Source organism: Oncorhynchus tshawytscha, linkage group LG21, assembly GCF_018296145.1.
Source record: "Oncorhynchus tshawytscha isolate Ot180627B linkage group LG21, Otsh_v2.0, whole genome shotgun sequence".
Classification (NCBI taxonomy): Eukaryota; Metazoa; Chordata; class Actinopteri; order Salmoniformes; family Salmonidae; genus Oncorhynchus; species Oncorhynchus tshawytscha.
This window is the reverse complement of record NC_056449.1, coordinates 9,905,629-9,927,436: the sequence shown is the minus strand read 5'-3', so window position 1 is coordinate 9,927,436 and position 21,808 is coordinate 9,905,629. Positions and strand designations below refer to the sequence as shown.

Below are 21,808 nucleotides of genomic sequence, written 5' to 3'. Positions count from 1 at the left end.
TTTTTTCTCTTCAGTGTTAACTCTTTCCTTTACAACAAAAACTCACAAGATTAAATCAGAACATCATTGAAAATAATAATATAATTGTCATTATATGAAAAATAATTGTATAAATCCTTAGGCCTTCTCTGAAGGTGTAGGAGAGCTTGTTCCCCACTGTTTAGGTTAGTAATAATTTGTGACTGTTTTCCCCCAGCATGAATTTCTTCACTATTTTGAATGTCTAAAGAATCTGTATGTTCTGAAAGATGGACACAGAAATACTGGACATTTTCAACTCTTATTATGGTGGTGATTTGACAAAGTTTACTCGTGGTCTTGAATTTGACTTATATTTTTCTGGTCTTGACTCTGTCTCGGACCCCTTGTCTCACGCTCGTACTCCCCCCCCCACCTTCCAGTCTTGGTTTTGACTCAGACTTGATTTGCTCCGGCCTTGGTCTTGAATTGGTCTCGCTTTAGGTGGTCTTGAACACAACACTGGAACAAGATCAATTGAAGGAAGCTGGGGCAGTTAGATGGTTGATTCGGTGTCCATTCTCATGGCTATCAGAGGAATATATATAGGGAGTAGATGTTTCACAAAGTGGATGTGTATTTTCAGTGTTGCTAATGGGAGTTGGGTTGTTAATACTCGTGTTTCAGATCTATCAATGCCTTCCTGCTGGTGTACCTGTGTATCCTGGTGAGCAAGGCCCTGGTGTGCACCACGCTCAAGTACGTGTGGCAGAGTCAACCAGGCCAGGAAGAGCCCTGGTACAACCAGAAGACGCAGAAGGAGAAAGATGCCAACCTGGTGAGGCCTTCAGCTAAAGACTTTACACAGACATACAGTTCAGCACCGTATAATGCACTCTGCTGACTGTAGTCAGTCTCAAATGCAACTTAATGCCTTATGGTGAGCCTTTTAGGCACATTTCATTGACCCAGAGTCACATTACACTTCTTGCACTGAATTATACGAGTGTGTTTTTTCTCCAAGGGCACTTCAGTTTGTGGAAGTGTGTTTTAACACTGTTCCCTGTGTTCACCCCTCTCTCCCCCAGTACCTAAATATGTTTACTGACTTCCTGTTTAATCTGTGTATTTTAACCACGTTTCACTTTTATTCCCTCTCTCCCCCAGTACCTAAATATGTTTACTGACTTCCTGTTTAATCTGTGTATTTTAACCACGTTTCACTTTTATTCCCTCTCTCCCCCAGTACCTAAATATGTTTACTGACTTCCTGTTTTATCTGTGTATTTTAACCACGTTTCACTTTTGTTCCCTCTCTCCCCCAGTACCTGAATATGTTTACTGACTTCCTGTCGTTCATGGTGCTGTTCAACTTCATCATCCCCGTGTCCATGTACGTGACGGTGGAGATGCAGAAGTTCCTGGGCTCCTTCTTCATCTCCTGGGACAAGGACTTCTTCGACCCCGAGATCCAGGAAGGGGCTCTGGTCAACACCTCTGACCTCAACGAGGAGCTAGGACAGGTCAGGCATTAAAGATATGGAACCAATTTAGCATTGATAAGACCCAAAAGCACTCTCCCAAAGGAGCTAGTTTTCATTGCAGATTCCCACCAAATTGCTGTAGCTAATTGGCCAGATATCCACCCTGCATCATTCCTTTCTCCTTTTCTTGAAGTATTCACTTATCTTAAATGACTGGATTTGTGAAAAGCTAGCTATATACTGCAATGGAACTCTGTTACCCAGTCATTTTAGATCAGTGATTACCTCAAAGGGAAGAGGGTAAGGGGAGATACATTTCAGTATTCAAACGAGGCTGTAGGTTTATTCGAGGTCTAGGGCCTCTCTGCTCTCGGCCCCAGTCTTTGGTGGAGTGATGACCCTAAACCCACATGAACAACATTCCTCAAATGTCAGAATATGAAATGGTCTAACTGGTCGTGATATGCCTTGATTGGCTGTGCCTTCCCAACTCCAATCTCTGTCTCAAACAGGGGCGTTGCAGATCAGTCACAGTTGGTTTGCCCGATGATTACTTCAATTAAAGATGACGCTTGGTAAACTAGATTTATGCGGTGTAACTCTCAGGGATTAAATGTCCATTCTTATTGTTCACAGTTAATTGCGGCAAGTTTTTTTTTTTACGACCCTGGAAGAGTCTCACATGCCTGTCCATTACGTTTGTTGCAATATGATTTTTTTCCCAATAGAAACCCAATTTTTAGTTACATAAACTTTCTGTTTTGTAACTGTTTGGACTAATGAGTACACCCCTGATTCTCACTGTAGGTCTGAACCTGAAATGTACTGTGCTGGCGCATATATTTTCTATTCACATTGTCCTCTCCAGCATGGTTCCAGGAACTATGGTAGATGCCTTGGTTTGGCTCTGTAGTCTGGCTCTATGAAAAGTCAGCTGACATTTACTCCTGAGACGCTGACCTGTTGCACCCTCTACAACCACTGAATATTATTTGACCCTGCTGGTCATCTATGAACATCTAGAAGAGCCATCTGGCCTTAATGGCCACGTACTCTTATAATCTCTACCCGGCACAGCCAGAAGATGACTGGCCATCCCTCAGAGCCTGGTTTCTTCCTAGGTTCCTGACTTTCTAGAGTATTTCCTAACCTGCATTGCTTGCTGTTTGGGATTTTGGGCTGGGTTTCTGTGTAAGTACTTTGTGACATCTGCTGATGTGGAGAGGGCTTTATAAATACATTTCTTTGTGTGAAAAGGGTATTTGTCTGACCCTGCAGTTTCCCCATTGTGTCCTCTAGGTGGAGTATGTGTTCACAGACAAGACGGGCACTCTGACCCAGAACAGCATGGAGTTCATCGAGTGCTGCATCGACGGCTTCCAGTACAAGAACCGTGACTCGAGCACCGAGCTGGACGGCTTCTGTGTCACAGATGGACCTGTGAGCATGCTGCAGCAGAAGGCTGGCAGGGTGGGTAAATTACTAGTTATCTGCCCTCCCCTCTCATCACTGTGCAAGTCAGGCATGCCAACATATGGGCATCAAATCAGAGGTCACCTGACAGAAGAACAAGCATCACATGTGACCTAACAACCTGTGACAGATCCAGTGTGATTAATGGCCATTAGTTTGTACTCTGCATCCCATAGACAGAGGTTGTTAGGTATAATAATGTAAACTGTTACTGTGCCATATTAAAGTACATACCAAATGGTGTATTCATTCTAACATTCATTGCACACTGTAGAAAAATGTTTTGCAACATAAACAATAGTTTCTTATTGGAGAAGTTCATCCAGTTTTGCATTTGGTTCTTAATGAATGCACCTCTGGTAAATGGCACACAGTTCAATAAGTAACATGCGTCTGTGTGTTTTCAGGAGGAGGAGGAGCTGTTCCTGCGGGCTCTGTGTCTGTGCCACACGGTGCAGGTCAAGGAGTCTACGGGTCAGGAGGACTGGGTTGGGGACCAGGTGGACGGTGTCCTGGGGCTGGACGGAGAGATGGTCCACCCTGCAGAGCTCAGGGGCTTCATCGCCTCCTCACCCGACGAGGTGGCACTGGTCAAGGGAGCCATGAAGTAAGGGACAGGGCCTGTGCAACTGTTATTCAACAATCAATCAATCCATCACACAAATGAACTATGTGGATTTGGTTTGATTAGTGTGTTGTGTAATCAGTGCGGCTCACTTGTCTTTGTCGCCATCTATAGGTATGGTTTCACATTCCTAGGTATGGAGAGCAAGAACATGAGAGTGATGAACAGAGACAAAGATGTTGAAACGTAAGTCAACAAGTGATGAGTTTTGATTAATGTTAATAACGGATTTGATTTATCATTCAACATTCTCCTTTTGATTGACATGGTCATCTGATTTCCCCTTGCAGGTACGAGCTGCTTCATGTGTTGAACTTCGACCCCGTGAGAAGGCGTATGAGCGTAATAGTCCGATCCAAATGCGGTGAGACAGAGATTGAAATGAAGCGACAGCTTTTCGTCTATTAGCTTCTAGTTTTGTTTGTTTAACCCCAGTCCTAACGTGTTCTGGCTGTGTTGGTTGCTCAGGGGACATCATGCTGTTCTGTAAGGGGGCCGACTCCTCCATCTTCCCCCGTGTCAGGCAGGAGGAGGTGGACAGGATAAGCATGCACGTGGAGCGCAATGCTACGGTGGGTCTCTGCCCCATCCGCTTCACTAACTTCATGTTTATACAATGACTTTGTACGTCTGTGCATTTGTCTAAGGTCTCCCAGGAAGGCTACCATTTTTGTTTGTGTGTACATTGATTTAAGATGAATGTTTTACCGTCCTAGTTTTCGCACATTTATGAAACGCACAGCGAGAGTGTTTGCTCGTGTTGACTGGTAAGTTAGGACGTGTGCGTTTGTGCCATATCTCAGGAAGGCTACCGGACGCTGTGTGTGGCCTACAAGCTGCTGAGTTCTGAAGAGTACGCCCAGGCAGACGCAGGGCTGAGGGAAGCCAGGCTGGCCCTGGATGACCGAGAGGAGAAACTCATGGCTGTCTACAACCAGGTGGAGACTGGGATGAGCCTGATCGGAGCTACCGCCGTGGAGGACAGGTGGGTGGACACAGTCAGCTCAGGGTTAACTCTCAGGCTGTGTCCCTATGGGCCCTGGTCACAAGAAGTGCACTGAATAGGGGAATAGGAGCCGTTTTGGACACAGCCATTCTTTCGAGGCGAACAGCTCATTAATGTGCAGAGGTAAAAGTGTGGGTGCGGTGGGAGTTATGTGCATTTGTTTTCTGTTCAATATGTATTCTGTCATTTTGTCAGACACGCGCATTCACTGACTGTCTCACACACTGGCTCTCACTCTGTCTCACACACTGGCTCTCACTCTGCCTCACACACCGGCTCTCACTCTGCCTCATCTTTCTGTCTCACTTAGTCATCCCTCTCGCCCCATCGATCATTCTCTCTGACGCACCCCTTATCTTTTCACTGCAAACTGCCACTCATCATTCACGCTCCCTCTTTCTCTTCCTCCTCTGTCGCCAGGTTGCAGGAGGAGGCAGCGGAGACCATGGAGGCCCTGCAGCGGGCTGGCATGAAGGTGTGGGTTCTTACGGGGACAAGATGGAGACGGCCAAGTCCACGTGCTACGCCTGTCGGCTATTCCAGAGGGGCACAGAGCTGCTGGAACTGACGGTGCGAACCCTGGAGGACGGCGGGAGGAGGAGAGAAGAGCGCCTGCATGAGGTGCTGTTAGACTACCACAAGAGGGCAGTGCAGGACCCTCCACCGGTTAAGACTAGGGTCACCAGGTCAGTGCTAAGTCTCGGGTTGGAGGTTTTGAAGGAGGGTCATTGGAGTTACTTACAGTACAATGTTACTACTATTGTTCAATAAAATTAGTAGTAGTAAATTGATAATCATTGGTAGTAAATTGATGATGATTTGTCATAAAATTATAACAATTGGGAGCAAATTATGTCTTGGAACTATTAAATAGTTTTGCTCTCGTTTCGATTTGTCACAAGAAAGCTCTGCGTTCTCTTTTTCTCCCAGGAGCTGGACTTCAGCTAAGCAGGACTACGGCTTCATCATAGACGGAGCCACTCTGTCCTTAGTGTTCAACTCCTCTCCTGACTCCAGCCACTACAAGAGTCTCTTCCTCCAGATCTGTCAGAACTGTACCACTGTTCTGTGCTGCCGTATGGCTCCCCTACAGAAGGCCCAGGTGAGGCGACGTCATGGGCGCTTGCTGGTAGATTTAACTGTAGATGGCTACAGTAGTTAAAGGTAAACCAGGTTCAGGCCTCACGACAAAAAAATCTGTATTTACCCACATTACACCTGGTAATGATATTACAAATGTCTGAATACGTTTTGCATCTAGGCATCTTGTTTCGAATGCAGAACCAAGTGGGATTTAATGAACTTTTTTTCCCCCTCACTCTCTTTCCACTCTCTCGTTCCTATATAGATCGTGAACATGGTGAAGAACTCCAAAGGCAGCCCCATCACCCTCTCCATCGGAGATGGAGCCAACGATGTCAGTATGATTCTGGAGGCACACATTGGCATCGGTAAGACGCTGTGATATCGCTATAGAGTCAAATGATAAAATGTTTTTAATATTGAATTTGTTTCAAATTGAAATTGGGCGAGATGTAAAAGTGTGTAATTTCCCTGGTCTTCCGTGTCTCAGGTATAAAAGGTAAAGAGGGTCGCCAGGCAGTGAGGAACAGTGACTATGCCATCCCTAAACTCAAGCACCTGAAGAAACTGTTACTGGGACACGGGCACCTCTACTACGTTCGGATCGCCCACCTGGTGCAATACTTCTTCTACAAGGTAGGGGGCAGCACCGAAATGTAGGCACCGTAACTTACTGTTCTTATGTTAACTGAGGATCATGAGTATTGGGCACATCAGATGAGGTCAAGGTTCGGTCATTGCTTGGAGCTATAAAACCTAATTCTGTGTTGCTGCCAAAATAAAAAGCATTCGATATGAGGATTATGTGGGAGAATATGCAGGGTTTTTTCTGCCATTTAAATCCTTGGGCCTAAGTTTTTTTTCTTTTTCGGTAAGCCTAAAAATCCAAAGAGTGTAAAATAAAAAGGGTTCATTTTCTGGATGGAAAAACGCTTTGTGTCAAAGCGAAACAACTAAAACAGATATAAAGTATGTAGAAAACACAATGGAACTATATATTTTTTGAATAATGTAATCTTTGAGAACTAAAAATCACCAACATAAAAGCTAGACAGTTGGGGTGAATTGAAAATTCCATAAACAATGAATTTAGCAGTACTGATTTTGTTATTATCTTTGAGCAAAATAACACAGAATTAGCCATGGCGAATTGCAGGATAGTAGCTTTAAAACGGCAACATTTTCTCTCGGCTCCATGGAGAACTGTGTAGAATTGCAGGACATTGGCGTAAACATGCTAATATTTTTCTACACCACCATGATGGGGGGCCTCTAAAATGTTATCTTGAATTCAGCTGAATAGTGAGCAGAGTGGAGTGTGCGTAATTTGACTGGAGCGTGGAGCGGATTTAAAAAAATGTTGGCGCGTCAGTCTTTCTTGCTCCGATTTTCACCATGGTACTACTCCGCCACGAACTCTGGGCATGTTCTGCCCAGCTTCTTCCATTTCCTTCACCATGGTTCTTTTTAATTAGGTCTATTCTGTTGTATTTATTTATCCTACCCCACCGCTAATGTGCAGAGATGTCGATATGAGTCGACAGAGAAAGAGATCACACAGCCGGTGTAATTTGATAGCAAGACAAAGAAATGAGCCCAGCATCAGACACGTTTAGATCTTTATATAGGCTATTGCAAAAAAAAAAAAGAGTAAGTTTGTAACTGCGCTAAAGTTGTCTATCAACTGTAAAATGTTAGCTCAACAGAGCCACAGATGTACAGAGTAAATCTTTCTGATGTTGATAAAGGACACTGCTCAAGCCCATGTGATTTAGATGAGACGCAGACACCAAATTTCTCGTCCGTTACTTTTTGATGTGTCTAACCTCAGGCTCCTTTCCCCCTCTCACTTGCTTACAGAACCTCTGCTTCATCTTACCTCAGTTCTTGTACCAGTTTTTCTGTGGATCTTCCCAGCAAGTGAGTACTACACCGCGTCCTGCTGAGGCCCCTCTCCCCTCTCTGAGATTCAAAGATGCTCTAAACATGAAATAGCAGAGGATCCCATTGAATCTCAGCACCTTCTCCAGTCTACAACCATATTCTTTCCCTCTGGTTGACCTGACATTCCCTGTCTCCTGGAGTGGCTGCAGTCTTACATATATATATATGTGTGTGTGTGTGTGTGTGTGTGTGGTACCAGTCAAAAGCTTGGACACACCTACTCCAGGGTTTTTCTTTATTTTGTACTATTATTCTACATTGTAGAATAATAGTGAAGACATCAAAATTATGAAATAACACATGGAATCCTGTAGTAACCAAAGTTTTAAACATGATATTCTTCAATGTAGCCACCCTTTGCCTTGATGACAGCTTTGAACAATCTTGGCATTCTCTCAACCAGCTTCATGAGGTAGTCACATGGATTGCATTTCAATTAACAGGTGTGCCTTGTTAGGTTGTGGAATTTCTTTCCTTAAACTTCTTGACGCTACCCATCCCTGTCGCGGGATCATTTTCGTCAGCAACCACTGAATAGCATAGCGCAACAGTCAAATAATATTTATATTCATGAAATCACAAGTGCAATATTGCAAAACACAGCTTAGCCTTTTGTTAATCCACCTGTTGTCTCAGATTTTGAAATTCTGCTTTACAGCGAAAGCAATCCAAGCGTTTGTAAGTTTATTGATAGCCTAGCATAGCATTATGTACACTTAGCATCAGGAAGCTTGGTCACAAAAAATCAGAAAAGCAATCAAATTAACCATTTACCTTTCATCTTTGGATGTTTTCACTCACGAGACTCCCAGTTACACAACAAATGTTCCTTTTATTCCATAAAGATTATTTTTCTACCCAAAATACCTCCGTTTGTTTGTCGCGTTATGTTCAGAAATCCACAGGAAAGAGCGGTCACGACAACGCAGACGGAAATTCCAAATGGTCTTCATAATGTCCACAGAAACATGTCAAACATTCATTCCTCAGGTAGTTTTTAAAATATATATTCAATAATATATCAACCGAGTGTGTAGGTTTTTCAATAACAGCGGGAGGAACAATGGCGGCTTTACTCTGTAGCGCAAAAACTCACTCTGAGAGCCCCCACCTATCCACTGAAGCAATGTGATCTTTCACGCTAATTTTTCAAAATAAACGCCTGGAACTGTCTAAAGACTGACACCTTAGGGAAGCAAGAGAAAAGGGAATCTGGTTGATATCCCTTTAAATGGAGGATAGGCATGCATAGGAACAGAAGGGTTTCAACATAAGAGGCACTTCCTGATTGGATTTTCCTCAGGGTTTTGCCTGCAATATCAGTTCTGTTATACTCACAGACAATATTTTTGACAGTTTTGGAAACTTTAGAGTGTTTTCTATCCTAATCTGTCAATTACATATTCTAGCATCTGGTCCTGAGAAATAGGCCATTTACTTTGAGAACGTTATTTTTTCAAACATAAAAAGAGTGCCCCCTTGCTTCAAGAGGTTAATGTGTTTGAGCCAATCAGTTGTGTTGTGACAAGGTATGGGGTGGTATACAGAAGATAGCCCTATTTGGTAAAAGAACAAGTCCATATTATGGCAAGAACAGCTCAAATAAGTAAAGAGAAACGATAGTCCATTACTTTAAGACGTGAAGGTCAGTCAATATGGAACATTTCAAGAACTTTGAAAGTTTCTTCAAGTGCAGTCACAAAAACCATCAAGCGCTATGATGAAACTGGCTCTCATGAGGACCACCACAGGAAAGGAAGACCTCTGCTGCAGAGGATAAGTTCATTAGAGTTACCAGCCTCAAAAATTGCAGCCCAAATAAATGCAAGACACAGCTCAACATCAACTGTTTAGAGGAGACTGCGTGAATCAGGCCTTCGTGGTCGAATTGCTGCAAAGAAACCACTACTGAAGGACACCAATAATAAGAAGAGACTTGCTTGGACCAAGAAACACGTGCAATGGACATTAGACCGGTGTAAATCTGTCCTTTGGTCTGAAGAGTCCAAATTTGAGATTTTGGATTCTAACCGCCGTGTCTTTGTGAGATGCAGAGTAGGTGAACGGATGATCTCTGTATGTGTGGTTCCTGCCGTGAAGCATGGAGGAGGAGTTGTGATGGTGCTTTGCTGGTGACACTCTCTGTGATTTATTTAGAATTCAAAGCACACTTAACAGCATGGCTACCACAGCATTATGCAGCTATACTCCATTCCCGTCTGGGTTGCAGGACTACCATTTGTTTTTCAAAATGACAATGCTCCAACACACCTCCTGGCTGTGTAAGTGCTATTTGACCAAGAAGAAGAAGGATGGAGTGCTGCATCAGATGACCTGGGCTCCACAATCACCCAATTTCAATCCAATTGAGATGGTTTGGGATGAGTTGGACCGCAGAGTGAAGGAAAAGCAGCCAACAATTATGTAGGGACACTTTTTAAGACTGTTGGAAAAGCATTCCAGGTGAAGCTGGTTGAAAGAAGGCAAAAGGCTGGCTACTTTGAAGAATCTAAAATATATTTAAATTTGTTTAATTTTAACACATTTTCGGTTACTACATGAAACCCTTGAATGAGGTGTGTGTGTGTGTGTGTGTATATGGCGTTCATATTACATACACGTTATGTATACAATATGACTAGTACATTACATAGTACATCCCCTGGTTACATCAAGTAAGTCTTTGCCATTTTAGGCAATGTATTCATTCCTTTGGCACATGTTTAGCTCTCGCAGGAGAGGGTGCACATCTCTTAGTATACACAGCGAACTTCTGATATGTAAACTCGGTCCAAGTATCGCTGTTTAAAAGATGCCCCCCAGCTTAGACCTGCTCTCTCAAGAGCATCTGTGTGCATATAACAAAGGATGATTCGCCATGTAGCCACACGGCAACAGGCTCGACGCTGTAGAGCCCTCTTCCTGTGTTAGGTGGTGGTTGTGTGTTTGTCAACGCGTGTATGTGAGAGTGAGCGCTCTCCTCTCCGTGTAATTAACCCCTGGGTTCCCAATCCCCCCGTCCTTCCCCCGTCCTCCCCAGCCCCTCTACGACGCAGCCTATCTGACGATGTACAACATCTGTTTCACCTCCATGCCTATCCTGGCCTACAGCCTCTTGGAGCAGCACATCTGTATGGAGGTCCTGATGAGCAACGCTACCCTCTACAGGTAGGTCCAGGAACTACACTTCATTCTGCACCTACATAGAAAATGCACTAACTATGCTTCTAGTGTGATAATGACGACACAAGCAAGTGGTTTCAACCCTCCATCTTTGTTCTTTGTGGTCCTCCCTTCCTACCCTCTTTTCTCTCTCTCTCCTTTTGTCTTCTTAGGGACGTAGCAAAGAACGCCATGTTGCGTTGGAGCCCCTTCCTGTACTGGACCCTACTTGGGGTCTACCAGGGCCTCCTGTTCTTCTTTGGGGTCCGCTTTCTCTTTAGTAACCCAGCCCTGCAGGACAATGGCCAGGTGTTTGGGAATTGGTCGTACGGAACAATTGTTTTTACTGTCCTCGTCTTCACCGTCACGCTAAAGGTAACGCACATTTGAACTTAATAGTGTTATTGAAATACATTTTCAGACCAGTGATACCACCTTTTCTTCTGTTTGTGGTTCTAGCTGGCTATGGACACGCGCCATTGGACGTGGATCAATCACTTTGTCATCTGGGGCTCGCTGGCCTTCTACATGTTCTTCAGCTTCTTCTGGGGTGGGATCATATGGTGAGGACGGGATCATCTGACACATACGTCAATCAGTGTTAGTGGTGGGCTGGAGCAAAAGCCTGCTCGCCGTGTAGTGCTCCTGAACCGTGGATGGTGACCGCTCAATTTGGACTGACCTGTGTGAATGTTGATAACGCTCTCCCTCCCGTCAGGCCTTTCCTTCGGCAGCAGCGTCTCTACTTTGTGTTTGCTAACATGCTGCGCTCTGTGTCGGCCTGGCTGGTCATCATCCTCCTCATCCTGCTCAGCCTGCTGCCTGAGATCCTGCTGCTGGTCCTCCGCAAGCCGCGCTGGCCCCACTCTCGACAGGTACGGTACACGCACATCTAGTTCTCGATCTGTGTATCGTTTTGATGTTCAAGGGAAAAGCAACTCTTCAAAACACTTCTTAGTAGTTTTCCTGTGTTCATATCCTTCATCATTTCGACAGGCTATGACTTGTCCTTTGTGTCAGATTCTTCGATATTTCTGTTTATGCATTAGAACAGTCTCATAATTGACATTTTTGTCCTTGCAAGTAGCCATTTGTGTCTTCTTGAAGATTCGGGGATGCTTGACCGGAGCCCATCGCTCTAAACGTACATTAAAGAGCTCCTCCATAGCGGTCTGATTTGTGTTGTGGTCATGGATGGAGATCAGAGGAATAATCTAATTTCTCCCCCTTCTCCCCTGATATAGTGTGTCCCTTAACTCCCCAAGAGGCAAATTAGTTTTCCTTCAAAGTATTAGTAATGGTGCGATGACTCATAATTTGGTTATTCATTTCACAAGTTATGTGATATTATCACTCAATAGATTTTTCAACCGACATATCCTCATATAAATCCTTTTTTGTATGGCCGATTTTTATGTAAATGTTTGACATTTACCAATGAACGATACTGAGCAAAAATCAACTTTACATGCGACAATTTCAAGATTTTTGCTGAGTTACAGTTCATATAAGGAAATAAATGTAAATGAATGAATTATGCCCTAATCTATAGATATCCCATAACTGGTCAGGTGTGCAGCCATGGGTGTGCATGGAAGGGTTTAGGCCCGCCCACGTGAGAGCCAGGCCCACCCACGTGAGAGCCAGGCCCACCCACGTGAGAGCCAGGCCCAGTTAATCAGAATACATTTGTCTCCACAAAAGGGCTTTATTAACAGACAGAAATTTCTGTGATCTTTTATTGGTTCAAAGTCATGTAATAAAATGTCACTTATTTGTAGGTTGTTTCTGCTAGCAAGTAAAATAAGTTTTCATTTCATTCAGACCAAGAAAAGTTACATTTAGCCCACAATACCAATACACTTCTAACGGCAAGAGTCTAACCTGATACCAATGAGGAACATTGTTGAAAGTTCCAGGGCCTCGGCAGCAAAGGCCAAACCTCTTGCCCCACTTATCTTCAATGCTCTGTTTTAATACTTTTGTTCTACTCTTTTTCTCCCTCTGTCTCACTCCCTTTTTATTGCCTCTTCTGTTTCTCTCTTTCTATCCTGCCTGCTTTGCCGCAGATCAAGCAACGACTTCCTTCTTCGGGAACGTCCACTGTCTTCATGCTGTCGCAGACCGCCAGCACTCACAGCTTCTCCTGGAGTGACTGAGGTCTCTCTCTCTCTCTCTATGCTCTTTGCCTCTCTCCTCTCCTCCTATCTATCCTGTCCTGCTTGCCAGATTTCTCCCCCATCCCACTTCCTGCCTATAACACGACTCAGGTGGTGTCCTATAACATCCACCCTCCCACTTCCTGCCTATAACACGACTCAGGTGGTGTCCTATAACATCCACCCTCCCTCTTCCTGCCTATAACACGACTCAGGTGGTGTCCTTCATCCACCCTCCCTCTTCCTGCCTATAACACGACTCAGGTGGTGTCCTATAACATCCACCCTCCCTCTTCCTGCCTATAACACGACTCAGGTGGTGTCCTATAACATCCACCCTCCCACTTCCTGCCTATAACACGACTCAGGTGGTGTCCTATAACATCCACCCTCCCTCTTCCTGCCTATAACACGACTCAGGTGGTGTCCTATAACATCCACCCTCCCTCTTCCTGCCTATAACACGACTCAGGTGGTGTCCTATAACATCCACCCTCCCTCTTCCTGCCTATAACACGACTCAGGTGGTGTCCTATAACATCCACCCTCCCTCTTCCTGCCTATAACACGACTCAGGTGGTGTCCTATAACATCCACCCTCCCTCTTCCTGCCTATAACACGACTCAGGTGGTGTCCTATAACATCCACCCTCCCTTGACAGGTTAGGCCTGATCCTCACACTGTTGCCCATTCTAGAGGTTCCCACTTTAGAACATAGTGATGTTGAAGGGATGCTGCTTTTTTAAGGTTCTAACGACATTGCCCAATGCCCTGCCTTCTCTGTCACTTACCCAGCGTTGTGTTTGGTTTGGTGCTGAAACCATGGCATGTTGGTGCTATGTCTACTTTGGTATGTCCGGGTGCATCGGTCATTGTGTCTTAGCTGCCTCGGTCATTGTGTCATAGCTGCCTGTGTTGCCCCTGTGCCTTCTGTCTCTGCATGCCTGTCCAGGTGAATGCGGCACGCCAACACATGAGGTTAACCTGCATGCCAGTGTGCCCCAGACAACCCCATACCCTGGACCCCCCGCCACAACCACATCCACTACAGAGATGTGTGTGTTGCTCTAAATGTGTGTTTGAAGTCAGAAATATTTGGAAGGCTGTACCAATAATAGCTTAGTTTGGCCTTTATAGAATCAAGATTAACAACACTTAAACAACGAGATCTTCCTAAACATTGACTTGTCCCTCCTGACAAACCTTGGGTTGAGGAGAGCGTATTCGCCAGGGAGAGTATGTGTGTTTTAAACTACAGTACATTGTCCACTTGCTGTCTTGTAAGTCTCTGTCAGCACCGAGGTGTCATTAGTGTCTCTTGCCTGACCCTTCCAGAAGATGCCGTTGGTTCAGTCGGGCGAGGGGGAGACCCAGTCTTCAGCCAGGCCCCTGCTAATGCGAACCTTTTCAGATGAGTCCAATACTATCCTATGAACAGGTACCAGCCCCAACTCTGCGGCCTAGGTAAACCAATCAGATAACCCCCAAAACAAACCCTTTAGCAGCCTATATCTGCCGGGGCCCATTACCCCTTAACAGTAACCAGAATCCAGTATTCTACTCCAAATCCTGCTTTCTGTGCCTTCAAGAAGGAGGATCCTTTTTTTTAAGAACTCGGTTCAGCCCTCTATCACTTACCATAACCCATACTTCCTGTGTGGTGAACTCTTATTGGTTGGCTGAAAAGCGCGTTTGTCATAATGTCTGCTTCATATTTTGCTTGTGATATGTGTACATACAGGTAACTGCCAAAATAAAGGAACCACTTCAGTAAATGAGGGATACAAAGTATAATGAAAGCAGGCGCTTCCGCACAGGTGTGGTTCCTGAGTTAATTAAGCAATTAACAACCCATCATGCTTAGGGTCATGTATAACAATTCAGTTATCCATTATCTTTGCTGCCATGGCCAGAAAAGATCCGTGACTTGTAAAGATGGGTCTCAAAGGAGCGTAGGGGGTTTACACACACACTGTGTGTGCTGAGCGATTACTTTTTTTTAAAGGTTTTGTAAGATTTAAATAAACCGGTTTTCGGTTTCAATCATTTTATTTTTACATGAAATGCACTGTGGGTTGAACGCTTTAACAACACAGAAGAAAACAATGAATCAATGTCCCATGATGGTAGTGACTGCCATTTACAGTTTCAACCACCATTTATTCACATGACTTTAATATATACAACATAAATATTGTATTTGACTTTATTATTTCATTCCAAATCATCTTATCTCTAAAGAGCTACTGCCTATGCTGTCTGACAAAATCACTATTTTAGTAGGTCTTCAAAGTAATTAAGGCAAACTATGACTGCTGAATACCAACTATCACACTTGGATCATATATTTTCAGGTAGAGATGTCTCGCAAAGCAACTGCTCTCTGTCCCCCTCAATCAAGCATTCTTCTGTCTCTTCTCTCCATGTCTGCCCCTCACTATTTTATTTAACCTTTATTTAACTAGGCAAGTCAGTTAAGAACAAATTGTTATTTTCAATGACGGCCTAGGAACAGTATGTTAACTGCCTTATTCAGGGGCAGAACGACACATTTTTACCTTGTCAGCTCGTGGATTTGATCTTGCAACCTTTTGGTTACTAGTCCAACGCTCTAACCACTAGGCTACCTGCCGCCCCTAACCTGATGTAGCAGGCATAAAATAAACACAGACCGACACGTAGGCACAATGGATTGTGGTCATTGTAGTTAATTATCACATTTTCTGCTCTGAACTTTTTAGAATATTGGCTTGTTGAAAACTACAACTCCCTACTACGTCGCACAGTTTGGGCGTGATCGGATTAATCTCTAGAGAAACTGAAAAATCTTGACATTAAGCTCACAGGAAAAAAAATATTGAACTGACATTAGTCAATTAGTTTGAAAACCAAAAAAGAACCAACATTTCAGATAATCGCTCAGCATGTCTGTCACCATATCTCTACCCAATTGAACACTTATGGAAGATTCAGGAGCGGCGTCCGAGACCAGTGTTTTCCAACATCAACAGAACCTCAAATTATGGAATTTCTCATGGAAGAATGGTGTCCCATCCCTCCAATAGATTTTAAAGTGTCTGGAACTCTATGCCAGGGATGGAACTGTGTCTGGGTCTCAACAAGTTAGAATACACAAGGTGCAATTTCAAAATTGGTTGTGCATCAGCAGTAAGTCCCTGATTAGTCAGTCAGTTAGCCCATGTCAGCAATTTGTTGGGGGGATTGCTAAATGGGTTTTGTGGCCAGCTACCTAAACTTGTTATCATGGTCGAATTACCTGCTGGGGGGGGGGGCCATGGATTTTGTTCGTCAGTCTCACTATGAAATAAGATTAAAAACTGCTAACATTTCTCACTAAAATGTGTTGCTCACAGTGGTGGTTTATGGATTTGGGGTCACAGACTCACGAGCAACCGCGACCCCTCATGATGAGTTGATATGTTTTTGTGTCCCCCGCCCCATGAAAGTTGCCCATCCCTGATCTGTGTCACATTGAAGCTGTTCTGATGGCTCGTAGTGGCCCAGTGCCCTATGAAGACACTATGGTGTGTCCTTTTAATTGTTGCAGTTACCTGTACATGCTGTACATCCTTATGGACAAAGTTAACTCAAAAGATTCAGATTAACATTCCACTGACTGAATGTTAAAGGTGTCGCCAGGACAATGATGAATGCTCCTTTCAGCCTCCAAGTAGACGAACTGCTCATTGTGTCCTTGCATGTGCTCTTTTTAATGATTTCATGTTGCCTTTTTGAAATAAAGTCTCCCGTGGATGGGGATTCGTCTGTCATCAGTTTGTGTGCATGTTAAAAGGGTGAATGTGAGTAAGTCTGCTTTTTCTTTCGGCTCCATACATGTAATTAAACATTGCAGACCTCGTCATCTGCCATTTTTATTTCTCCCCTCATGGCGTTGTCATTTATGTGGTTGTATTTTTTTTACATGCAATAACATGCTTGTGTGTCACTGGCGCCTCGTGTTTTTTCATTTGCAAGTACTTCATTTTAAGTGGCGACTATCGAGCTTAGCTGACTGCATGTGTTATGCCATTGCTTTGCCAGGTATATTAAATGTTGAGCTTACTACCTCAACGAACTGACCGTCATCTGAGGGGTTGGGTTCCATTTATTGGAATGGCAGTGAAGTGTTAACACCAGGCTTTACGCTCCCATCCCTCATCTTCATTTAACCTGTTTATCTGTTCTTCCCAGCCTTCAGAGGACAGACTCCTACAGACATCCAGGTAAAACAAGGGGCTAATCTCGCATGTCTAACCCCCGGTTATTGCTCATGGTCATGGGTGTCTTGGGTTCCCCTCACTTCACCAGAATCCTGGTTGATGATCACGTTCAATCGGAGCAAACAACATTTAATGATAGATTCCAGCTGATCTCTGTTTTCAGGGGAGGTGTGTCCAATCAATGTTGTCTGGGGGTATGTTGTCAACAATTCTACCCGCGGGGGCATCCTATCCTTTTCTTTTAATGCTGTCGGTGTCATGGTGTGGCTGGGTCTTGCCACCATCCAGTGGTTGGCAATTGGCAGGAGCAGGTTTCTGTTTATAGAGGTGGACTGACTTTTGTGTGTGTGTTTTGCATGTCCTCTCCAGATCGCTGCCGTCACGCCCTTGTCCTACAAGCACCTGAAGGAGCGGGAGTAAAGGGCACAAAGGAGGATCAACTACCCTGCGGCCAGCGTCTTTCAGGAGGCCATGGCACTCTGGCTGCCTGAACTTTTGCCTGATCTAAAAAGAAAATGGGAAAACGACTCAAAGAAAACAACGTAATAGAAATGATAAAAGACCCAGGGATGACTCCAGCAGTGTTTTGAGTACCTCTGTTCCCCTGCTCCCTCCTTCCTTCCTCTTCCTGTTTCCCTCTGCATGTCTGCAGTGCAGATTGCTGCATCACTGGCCCATGCAGCACAGGCCATTTTTACCACGTTTTAACTGGACTGTTGAGTTTCCGGAGTTTATTTTTATTTCCTATGAATACTACGATTGCGGGCAGGGGGGGGATGCGTACATGGCTGCCCTGTCAGAAGTACTTCTACGGTCGGCTGTGCTCTAGCATGCAGCCACACCACTGTCCCAGAATGATTAATCTGCATGAAACTAAGTAGGCCTCATGAATGCCACATTCCACTTGTTATTTATATTTTTCTGCAAGGTTTGTATTTTATTTTTTTAAGCAAATCTCACTTACTTTCTGAAACAAAAATTCCACTGCGCCAGATCCAAATCATCATTTATAAGTTGCATGATTCCAATCCAGTCAAGTCCAACGCAAAGAGAGCATATTCACTCAGTGCAGACTGCACTGAACACAGGTTACTGGAGATCTTCAAAATGTCCTTGAATACTGTGTTTAGAGCACAACCCCCTGCTGGGTTAAGTCTCTATTTTCCCATCTCCCCAAAGAGTGTGGTGAATCGAAATGACTGGTAATAAGTTGTGCTTGCCAACATTTCTACCTGGTTCGGTGTTTGTAGCATGACTTGAATCTTCCCACCTTAAGGCCGGTGATGGTTTAAGAAAATCCCAAATGTATTGAAAATTAATATATGTGCTGTATATTGCTTAACCTGTTTGAATATCTAAAGCTTGATGCCAAAAATGTGTCTGAGCTCGGGAGATGCAAGTGTCATGCCCAGCGCCATCCAAATGATTGCAAACTATGTTGCTGAGAGTGTTGTGTGTGTGTGTGTGTGTGTGTGTGTGCCCAGCAGCACAATTATACTGGATGGGAATCATGGCCTCAAAGCAACCTGTGTGTGTTACATTGAGACACGTTTAACCAGAATACCTGGATCTACCTTGTACATTTAGCATGTGGTTGTCATGACCTGTCCTCTAAAGGACTTCAGGAGTTCTGTGGAGCGCACGCGCACACACGCACACACACACACACACACACACACACTAAAAGCCTAAAATTAGTGATACATGTCCATTACCAGTTAGTGTTGTTTGTCAAAGGTGGGCTGATGTTGGTGGGTAAAGATCCCAACTTCAGACTTCCTCTTTCTTGTCACCATAGGTAATGCCACTGAGGCTTTCTACCCACCTGCTACCATAGATGTTCCTGGATCTCCATTTCCGATGTCTGCGATGGGTTTCTTACAGAAAGATGGTTCTGACTTCTAGCGTTTAGTGCTTCAGACATTCCATTTCCACATGCCATGATTTTCATCACTTTTAGACACTATATGGGAAGATGTTTTGGAACATGTGAAATATTTATTGTTCCGTGCAATTTTTACTCACAAATGGTATATTTTTATTACGTGAATCTTTTTTTGTTGTAGCGAATGATCAGCTTCGTGCTTCTTCAGTATGCCTGTGTTACTTCAGACCAGATGTGTGCCCAGTGCTAACCCATATCTTCTGTATCTCTCTCACACACACACACACACCCTGCAGGTATATCCTACCTTACACCTCTACTATATCCTCTCCCTCCACCGGTCTGGTCGCAGGTCAGATCACAGAGCACCGGTTAGATCAGTTCAGTCATATCCAGGCTAGGAATGGAGCTTCTTCTATGTCTGCCACAGAGGGATATGCCTGGGAGTAGGTGCCCTGTTGGCACGTCTTTAGTCTCTTACAAAATGCCATAATAGGTCATGTACAGCCCTCATGTAGCTATTGCAGTATCTCCTCATATGATGATTAGCATCACTGATGGTTGTAGTTCCTAAGCTGAGTATCCTTAGTCCAGATGGGCTCCATTCCAGCTCCTTAGTGGTTGGAGATACTGTAATAGCTACATGAGGGCTGTACATGACCTGTGACATACTGAGCATGTGGCAGAATTCAAGACATGGCTCCCATGCCAAATGTGATTTACCGTACTTCCATCAACCTCATCTTTTGTTATTTTGACCTTTTATTTAACTAGTCGGTTAAGAACAAATTCTTATTTTCAATGACAGCTTAGGAACAGTGGGTTACCTGCCTGTATCACATACTGTACCATCTTGTGGAGGAGAAAATGCTATATTTACCTTGACTTCAAGGGTCTAGAGTTTCCAGAGGGTTGTAATACGGGGAACTCTTTGTAACGTTTCCTTTTGAAACACTAAAGCTATGAGGAGTATGGACTGTGCTCAGACTAACGAAGATGCCGTTGAACTTTCACCTACCTGGGCTCTGTGTCCTAGGTCAACGGGTAGGTGGAGGACTTTCTGTATGTTTTAAAAAACAAAAACAAACCTTTAACATTACATCAGAGATGCTATTTTAAAATGCTTTTTAAAAAGTATTGGATACTCATGTTTTGCCTGACAAAATACGTAAAAAAATGTGATTGTATTTTAAATGCAACCTTTTTCCAGCCACTTTTTTTGTAAGAATAATCAAAACGTCCCAAAAAAAGCAGGAGAGGCTGGGTGAATGTGGAGAATGACCCTGTCCGCAGGTGACTGCTGTGGTGGGGTGCCTTAGGTTCAGACGGGCACAAAATGGGCACTTCACATCTGGCCCCTCAGTCTCCAGCCTCGGCACTCTGAACCTCCGATCTGAATGTACCACTTTAAGACCAGTATGTTCAACAGTTTTTCTGCAATAAAACACTGTTTTGAAAACTTGTTCTGTTTTTATTAATGAATTTGTGGTATGTTAGTCATCCCCCACAGACCTGACTAAGCAGATACTCTGTGGTAATGAGGTAGATGAGGCTTAACTGGAACAACCGTGCTGCGGCTGAAGGCTAGAGCCCCACGGTAGAGTTCAGACCATCGCCAACTGCACCCCGCCACTCAACCTGCCACCACAGCACCACCCGACACACCACATCCTCTGTGAGAAACCTACTCAAGAGTTTTTGTATAATTGCGTGTACTGTACTCCCTCTGTGGATCTGTGTACAATGTGTGCCTGAGTCCTGGTCGGTTGAGGGGAGATGTAGGGATGAGTGAAGCGCTGGCATTATGTGCACAATGACCCCTGTTCATGTTCCTGTGTCTGTTTGAATGTGTGCACTTACATGGGCAGAACAATTTGTTTTACTATGCCTCGATTGACGCGTTAACGTGTAGCGCATGGTTCTGTGTGTGTATCAGAAGGTTAAGTAGGAGGGTGCATTAAAAGTATCAGGTTCCACCTCAAAAAGCACGAGAGAATTCGACATCCGTCATCTCAGATTGTTCTGAAATTGTTTGTTAGATACAGATAAGATCAGCATTCCTGCAACATTATTTTGTTGAAATACAGCATTATTTGATCTATGATAAATTAAGCTAATCTATTGCATCTGAAATCCTGCGATGCCCGCAAGGTCCCCCTGCTCAAGAAAGCATTTATACATGTCTGTCTGAAGTTTGCCAATGAACATCTGAATGATTCAGAGGACAACTGGGTGAAAGTGTTGTGGTCAGATGAGACCAAAATGGAGCTCTTTGGCTCAACTCGCCGTGTTTGGAGGAGGAGGAATCCTGCCTATGACCCCAAGAACACCATCCCTACTGTCAAACATGGAGGTGGAAAAATTATGCTTTGGGGGTGTTTTTCTGCTAAGGGGACAGGACAACTTCACCGCATCAAAGGGACGATGGACGGGGCCATGTACCGTCAAATCTTGGGTGAGAACCACCTTCCCTCAGCCAGGGCATTGAAAATGGGTCGTGGATGGGTATTCCAGCATGACAATGACCCAAACCACACGGCCAAGGCAATAAAGGAGTGGCTTATTAAGGTCCTGGAGTGGCCTAGACAGTCTCCAGAACTTAATCCCATAGGAAATCTGTGGAGGGAGCTGAAGGTTCGAGTTGCCAAACGTCAGCTTCGAAACCTTCATGACTTGGAGAAGATCTGCAAAGAGGAGTGGGACAAAATCCCTCCTGAAATGTGTGCAAACTTGGTGGCCAACTACAAGAAACATCTGACCTCGGTGGCAGAACCCTTGTTGGCAATC

General features: G+C 44.3%; 1 protein-coding gene across 1 annotated transcript in view; it reads left to right on the top strand.

Annotated features, from left to right (window-relative positions):
• Window positions 1-20,480, top strand: part of LOC112220880 (phospholipid-transporting ATPase 11C) — a 74,116-nt gene extending 53,636 nt beyond the window's left edge. The window contains 20 exon segments of the mRNA XM_024382817.2: window positions 646-796; window positions 1,284-1,481; window positions 2,742-2,912; window positions 3,323-3,522; window positions 3,655-3,726; window positions 3,831-3,904; window positions 4,009-4,112; window positions 4,344-4,525; window positions 4,967-5,031; window positions 5,034-5,232; window positions 5,477-5,648; window positions 5,895-5,997; window positions 6,120-6,265; window positions 7,490-7,549; window positions 10,614-10,741; window positions 10,909-11,110; window positions 11,195-11,298; window positions 11,454-11,610; window positions 17,108-17,139; window positions 17,506-20,480. Coding sequence (XP_024238585.2) covers window positions 646-796; window positions 1,284-1,481; window positions 2,742-2,912; window positions 3,323-3,522; window positions 3,655-3,726; window positions 3,831-3,904; window positions 4,009-4,112; window positions 4,344-4,525; window positions 4,967-5,031; window positions 5,034-5,232; window positions 5,477-5,648; window positions 5,895-5,997; window positions 6,120-6,265; window positions 7,490-7,549; window positions 10,614-10,741; window positions 10,909-11,110; window positions 11,195-11,298; window positions 11,454-11,610; window positions 17,108-17,139; window positions 17,506-17,542 — 2,557 coding nt within the window. The 3' untranslated portion in view covers window positions 17,543-20,480.
• The last annotated feature ends 1,328 nt before the right edge of the window (window positions 20,481-21,808 follow it).